Here is a 7611-nt window from a genome sequence, read left to right on the forward strand (position 1 = left end):
TACTTGGGTAAGTAGAATTCATATAAATACAAATAAGTTTTCACGCATTGTTTTCAAACCGAGTAGTGTGCTATATCATTTTACAACACAGTAAATCAATATTTCTTACGGTTCAATCAAAATTAAACATACAATAAAATTAGTCACTTCTATAATAACTTCTACAATCGATAAACTAATCTGCTCCTAAGCTTTATATAAGGAGATCCATCAACAAAAAAAATTTGCCATACTAAAAACTACAGTATTCTGCAACCGTTACCCTATCCTGAGACAGACCACTTTCTAGCCAAAAAAAAAATGTATTCACCATTCTTTTGTGTCATTCTACCTCTAATACTGCTGAACGGAATTCTTTTTGTACATTTGATAATCAGGAGGGAATGGGATTGCCAGAGTTTAAACCCAAACTTTTATACCACAAAGCCAAGAGATCATCAGCAATGAAGACAGCAACACAACCAAGATGCTTACCAGGTATGGAGAGGTGATTCCATAGGAGAACTAGGGAAAGAAACACATCATATATAACAGCAGCAACAACAACAACAATAATAAAGTTTTAAAATCACTGAACAACAAATATCATAATTCATTAATGTGAGATCATCCAAAACATGTTTATTTTGCTAAATGACTTCTGTGTCAGTTCTCATAACCATTTTCTTCTCGAATTAGTTGATCTTTTATGACTAGATAGAAACCTCGGAAGGCTTAATAAGCTATTAACCCTAGTAATACCTTCTAAGGCTGACCACTCTTCATCATCGGCAACCGAGATGCACTCAGCAAGACTCCTCTTAGACTGGCCTGGGAACTTCGAAGACAACATTTCTTCTGTCAGTTCAGTTACAGGAACTATTTCCGTAGAACCATGAAATGCATCAGATTGACCAAGACTTGAAGTGTGAGAATCTCCCTTATTTTCATCAATAGCCACCATTGTTTCTCTGCATTCCTTAGGAATTCTTGTTATGTCATTCTCTTCTGCAGTTCCATTACTTGCAGGCAAATATTCCAGAAAGAGGCATACGACAGCACAATCATCATTCTTAGAAGTAGGGTACTTAAGCCTCCATGCTCGAGTAGCACAATCTACAAGAGCTCTGGCAGCTGTTGAGTGACTAGGGGCTGACGCCACAATGTCAATGGCTTCCTTATTTGAAAGGACGTCCCAAACCTGCACCAAAGTTAAAACTGAGTTCTCAGAATTTATATGAACTTCAAGGGGAAAAAAAGGAAAATATATACATACATATGTATAAATGTCCTTACAATGGCGGGTATTTTCTACCCTTATCTAACACACAATAAAACTTGCCAACTGCTTTGCCTATCTAAGAACATTGCCACATGGTGGCAACATAAAGATAATATGCCAAAACAAAGAAAGAGCATTTATAAATGGACTTCCCTGTAGGCTATAATGAACCAGGAAAAAAAAAAGGTTTCAGAGTTCTACACAATTTTCAAGCAAACTTGATTGATGTACTACAAAGATGAATATACCCCATCAGTGGCAAGAATGACAAATTCGTCTCTTTCAGTAAGGCGGCGATAGAAAATATCTGGGACAGAAATCAAACCAAAATCCTTCAGACAGAAGTCCCCAAAAGCTCTAGACATTGCCAAACCAGGTGAGTCATTATTGGGCAACCATACACGTGCAACCTCAGGCTCATCTTGCAAGGCAAAGACCCTTCCCCTGCATTGCTGAATTCTAGCAGCTTCCCCTAAACATAAGTGTTGCAACAACTTATTAGTTCAAGAGAGAGAGGGGAGAGAGAGGAGATAAAGAAAGAGAGAGAAGGACTTGGCAAATCAGGCTTCAGGTCAACAGTCAATTGGACAGCAATCAGAGAATTATCTTTGTCTCTCATTGCCAGCACTGCTCTTGAGTCACCAACATTTCCAATTACAAGATCCAGGCCCTAGAAACCAATATTTGTCATAAAATTGTAAGATAATGTGAAATAAAGCTTTCAAGATTCTCAAACAAAAATTATTGGGAAACCTTTACAACATGAACAATGTGAAGATGCATACATTACTATGTCCAATTTAACAAAGTTCAAATCCTAAATTTCTGTACACACATTAATCTACTTCTGGTTCTGATACATGAGCATCTACAACAAAATTTGAAACTTGGCAGTTATTGTTTAGGGAGAAAAAAGAAGAAGACAAGTCCATTAACTATCCAAATGTTCAAATTTTAAGCGTGGTAATACATCTGAATACTTGATTAACAATCCAAGAAATGACTAAGTTTGAATTTTAGGCCACTCATGGTTAATACCTGCTTCACCAAAGTAACAGCAGTTGTCCCACTGCAGAAACAACCGATTGCTGGATGCAACTTTAATTCCTTATCCATTAACTTGAAAGCCTTTAACATAGACTGTTTAAGAGGTAAATACATCTCTGGGAGCTGTTCGTTTTCTTCAATCTCCCATGACTCACAGCATTCATCATCCATGCTCAAAGACGCAGCATCCTCAGACATAGTGCTTTCAGGAGCATTTTCGCTCTTATTGAGACAGCTCTGCTCACCAGTAAGACTGGCTTTCCATTGAGTACATAATATAACAGGAAGAGAATCTCGTACTTTCTTGGCAACCATATGACCATAAGGACCATGACCATCAAATACACCACAGAATATCGCGTCACTTCTCGAACTGAAATTCTAATATAAAAACATTGAAACCAAGTCATCACATATTGATGCCATAGAGGGAAAGGAAATAAATCGACAATGATAGAAAAGTGACAGAACACACTAAATGGAAGAATCATAAGCACTAAGACTAACCTCCCAAACAAGCATGGCATCCTGATTGGTCCCTTTCTTCCCCTGTTGGGTATACAAGCATGCAACACTGCTGGCACCATTCAAAAACATTCTCCCTGGAATGAGATGAAGCTCTGCCTCACCCATTGGCACTAACCCACTAGATTTCTTCCTCCACCTCCCTAGCCCCTGCCTTTGCTTCTGCTTCTTGGGCGAAGCACAGGTTATAGCCGTGGATGCATCTGTCACTTGGTCATCCCTTTTGTTGCCACTTTTTCCGTTGGCTGCGGATGAGAAGCAAGAACCCATCTCAAAGTCCTATGTTATATAAAAAAAAACCAAAACACAATTAAAATCCATTCCAAGAGTCAAAACTGCCCCAAACCTTAATAGTCATTATAGCTTTTACTGGTATTTTGATCATTAGTTTTCCATTCGTTTAGAATGCTTAGGTTAAAAAGAGGGTTAACCTGACAAAGAGAAACAGAGAGATCAAAGCATTTGTAAAGTAGCCAAGCCCCTCACATGCATCTCACTGCTGGCTCATCATCATCCATAGGTGAACACATTTTCCCATGATTGCAAATAAATTATTTAAGGAACACGAAGGATAGTGCACACTGCAGAAGACAGTTCTCTGCTACCCACAATCTGAAAAAGAGGTTAAAACTTAAGATTTTAACTAGATAAAAGTAAAGGAAAATTATGTTTAATCTAAGGCTTAAGTAAAAGATAAAAGTGGTGCAGCAAGCTTAATTAAACAGAAGATTATTAAAAAGTGCACTACTATAAATTTTCATATAAAATGGTGCAGCAACTGTAATGACCAAGTTTGAGTTTTCTTCCTTTTCTCCTTTTGCTTAAAGAAACAAAATTCCCATCACAATGCATTTCATATTGCTTGTTTTCTTGGGTTGTAGGACTCACTTCTCCAAAAGTCTGATTTCATCTCGTTTAAGACATTTTTATAAAAATCCAAGATTATCATGAACCAAGATATCAAAGCAATCAGAAACAGTTGGACCTAGGCTTTTCCCACAGATTTTGACCCAAATCCTGTTGCATTCTCATCGTATTATCAAAATGTTGGCAATAATTTTAACGTGATCATGTACTCTATATTATTCTACAAATAACCCAAATACAGTCTATATATAACAACTTTTAGAACACTGTGGATCTGATATTATTCTTTTCATGTTATGAATTCTTAGATGGTTCTCTTTTACAAAGAAAAAATAGGTGAATGCTAAATGTTGCAGAAGTTTCAACATCATATTGCAAAGAAAGAACAATGGAGCACAAGCCCATCTACTCTGTCCTCCAAGCAAACTTTAACTATGTTGTCAATTGACATTTTAAAAAAAAAAGGCATTTAACTTAAATAAGACTTAAAAGTGGAGTTATTATTCAATATCAACTATGCTTTTATATTAAACATATATAAATATGTTCTTTCTTCCTAAACCAAGATAAAGAAAATAGCATCACAACTATTAATTGGAACTTATTAACAACATTGATGCAAAACTTAATTCAATGTAATTAAGGAGGATGGTTCAAACTAACACAAATGAAAGATTCAAAAGTTATTTGCCCAGCTAGCTCTAGCATTTGGCAAGCAACATTGATGCAAAACTTAATTCAGTATAATTAAGGATGACAGTTCAAACTAATAAGAAAGAAAGTTTCAAGAGTTATTTGCTCAGCTTGCCCTAGCATTTGGAAACAAAATTGATGCAAATCTTAATTCAATATAATTATGGATGATGGTTCAAACTAACATGAACGAAAGCTTCAAAAGTTATTTGCTCAGCTTGCTCTAGCATTCGGCAATTTCTAATTTGAATTTGCAATCGAAATAATGACAATAATGATGACGATGATAATAATACCAGTTGAAATGAAAGGAAAACAGAGTAGCTTTACATTTTATGAGTCGAATCCTACAGCCTGGTGTTATCAAATTGATTCCTACTTTAAGCATTGGATAAGAGGAGTGACGGAAAGGTATTAACAAGTTCTTCAGAAGCATAGCGTTTCAAGTTCTCAAAACCTTACCCAGCGTAACATAAATGAAGATATGACTAGCCAACCAACTACTCAAAGACATAATTAACTGCATTCATCAAGGTACCTACATCACCTACAGCATTTAAAGAAACTAAAGAAGCGTGACATATATAATTAGGTAGACTTGTACTGACTTCTCTAAATGACCTTCAATTACATGATTTCTTTGAATTAAGTAACCTATAAATAAATTAACACTAACATAAAGAAAAAAAAATTAAACTTGTATAGTTTTAAGTAACTCAATGAGAGTCTACAATCCAGGATCATCAAATTAAGTTGAGAATCTAACTGCAGCAGCAAAAGCTATTACGGCTTCAATTCTCGTTTAACTTGAAATATTCAAAAAAGAAGGAATCCAAGCAACCAAACAGAGAATTCACTAACGAAGAAAAAGAAAAAGAAGAAAAATTTGGAATACCTTGTTTGAGGCTTGAGATATGAGAAAGACAGCTTCGACGGTAGCAGAAGCTCGATCGACTAAAGATAAGTTTAAACTAGAAGAGAGAGGAAAGGAATAGATGAAAGAATCAAGTTTTAGGGTTTTATTTTGTGGGGGGCTGGGAGTGTTGGGTGAGGTTGGTGGCGGTTTTATTTTTTTCTCTTAAAAATTGTCAACTGTTACGAGAAAGATTAAAATAAAGAAAGGGCGGCTGAAATGTGGGACTGAGTTGAGTCGAGTTCGAGTTGAGTTGAGGAAGGAGTGATGTTGTTGCTTTCGTGAGCTCTTCCGAGTTCCCTCGCAGGTGCGGGAAGTGACTGTCGTGTTGTGCGGGAAGATGCTCAATCTGTCTGCTTATTGCCGGGTCTCACTGTCCGGTTGCAAGTGCCCAAAAATGATTTTCGAGTATTTTTGTTTTAATTTTTTTTGTTGTCTTAAAGTACACTATTAGTAAGTCAATTATGCGGAAATATTTTAATCATTTAATTAAAAATAGTTGTTCTAATTGTTTTATTGTCATTAAAATAATTTGTTTCAACTGGTATAATAATCATTTTAGTTCTTCTTTTATATATTTTTTATTAATTTGATCCTAGATTCTATATAAAAGTTATAAAAAAAACTTCAAATTATTCAAAAATAAAAACTTCTATATCAAAATTCTAGAAAAATAAAATCTCAAATATGTTATTGTTGAAGAACTAATATATATGAAAAATAAAGAAAATTATCATTCAATAAAATTCAATAACAAATTAAAAATAGAACAAAATAAAAAGTTAGATCATTACCAAATTAGTAATATATTTAAGTAGAGTTTCATGCCTTTGAAGAAAATGTAGAATTGGTGAAAAAATAGAATGTCGATAATGGCAAGAAAACAGAGAAAAATATAACACACAGATTTTATGTGGAAACCCTTTCTGAAAAAAACCATGGGCAGAGGAGAAGAAAATTCACTATGTCGAATTCGAATAAATATAAGGAGTATAGATTGTGCCTATTTATAGGTTTAGAAAATCTTATTCTAATCAACATCTAATAGAAGTAATGCAGTAAGGTTGAAACACATTATTCAAATCAATATCAAACAAAGGAAGTAAACTTTTATACAGATTCTTCTTGTGCAGCCTGTATTTTATTTTAATAAGAATTTGGGTCACAACTCTAACAATCTCCACCTTGACACGAATTCTCAATGAACAAGTTCTCCACCTCTTCCATGAAACCCCTTAAGAGTTTATCTTCAACAATAAACACCAACCAAGTCTAAGCAATGCTCAAACTTGGTTATAAGAAGTGAGTTAGTCATCATATCTGCAGGATTATCATGATTACTAATTTTGCTCACAACAATATCACCACAAGCAATAATATCACGAACAAAATGATACCGAACATCAATGTGCTTTGTTCTCTCATGAAACATTTGATCTTTCATAAAGATGACGACACTTTGACTGTCACAAAATACTATACTGATTTGAAGGTCTTCATTAAGTTTACTAAATAGCCCCTTTAACGAAATAACTTCTTTACAAGCCTCAATAATTGTCATGTACTCAGCTTCAATGGTAGACAAAGCGACAATAGTTTACAAGGTGGCTTTCCAATTAATTACACAAACCCCCAATTGTAAAGACATAACCTGATACGGGGTTACGCGCGGACCAAGATTGAGTTGCCAAGTCACGGGAAACTCCTACGAAAACCCTAAACAATCAGATCTGAAACGAAACAGAAAATTAAAAGATTAGAACTTTGAATTTCCAGATCTGAAATAAAATCCCCAAATCAGCAAAGAATCAAATTGAGAATAGAAATAAGTGTTAATAAGGGTTCTTGAAACCCTAAAAGAGATTGTGATTCTGTCCAATTGAATACCAAGATAGTTTTCCCCAAATTTCGGCAATCTAATTTCACCCAAAAAGAGTATGGATGAATCGACAAGAACCCTAGAAATTGGGGATTTTTTTGAATCGATTATGTGCTGCCGACAAGAGATCGATTAAACGAAGAGTTCTTGGAGTTTAAACAAATCTGAAATGCGACAAAGAATAGCAAAGAGATTAGATCAAGATTCGGCACAATTAGAAACAAATAAAAGAACTTGAACAGCAAGAATTAAATTAAAGTCCTAAGAAGCCTTGAAATCCCGAAAGATCTCACAACTCCCTTCAAACGGCTCTAATCTCCCCTCCAAAGAATATAAATGGCAAGAAGAAGGCTGAAGATGGCTCCCACAATCAAAAGATTGTTAAAACAACTTCTAAAGAAAACCCAAGAGAGAATTATTGGAGAA

The 7611-nt window shown here is 34.9% G+C and overlaps 1 protein-coding gene across 3 annotated transcripts; it reads right to left on the bottom strand.

Moving 5' to 3' along the window:
* Window positions 1-572: 572 nt before the first annotated feature.
* On the bottom strand, window positions 573-5713 carry LOC107910604 (probable protein phosphatase 2C 66). 3 transcript variants are annotated; one of them, XM_016838506.2, is made up of 7 exons: window positions 5289-5713; window positions 3265-3445; window positions 2816-3112; window positions 2300-2689; window positions 1814-1931; window positions 1510-1733; window positions 573-1180 (listed from the first exon to the last, which is right to left on the bottom strand). In XM_016838506.2, the coding sequence occupies exons 3-7, from the start codon at window positions 3101-3103 to the stop codon at window positions 653-655; spliced, it is 1548 nt and encodes a 515-aa protein (XP_016693995.1). In that variant the 5' UTR covers window positions 3104-3112; window positions 3265-3445; window positions 5289-5713; the 3' UTR covers window positions 573-652. The 3 variants fall into 3 exon arrangements, with proteins under 3 accessions (XP_016693995.1, XP_040943829.1, XP_016693996.1); XM_041087895.1 differs by lacking the exon at window positions 5289-5713 and adding an exon at window positions 4724-4931 and having other exon boundaries at window positions 2816-3078; XM_016838507.2 differs by lacking the exon at window positions 5289-5713 and adding an exon at window positions 4724-4878.
* Between the last annotated feature and the right edge of the window lie 1898 nt (window positions 5714-7611).

Source organism: Gossypium hirsutum, chromosome D02 (genome assembly GCF_007990345.1).
Source record: "Gossypium hirsutum isolate 1008001.06 chromosome D02, Gossypium_hirsutum_v2.1, whole genome shotgun sequence".
Lineage (NCBI taxonomy): Eukaryota > Viridiplantae > Streptophyta > Magnoliopsida > Malvales > Malvaceae > Gossypium > Gossypium hirsutum.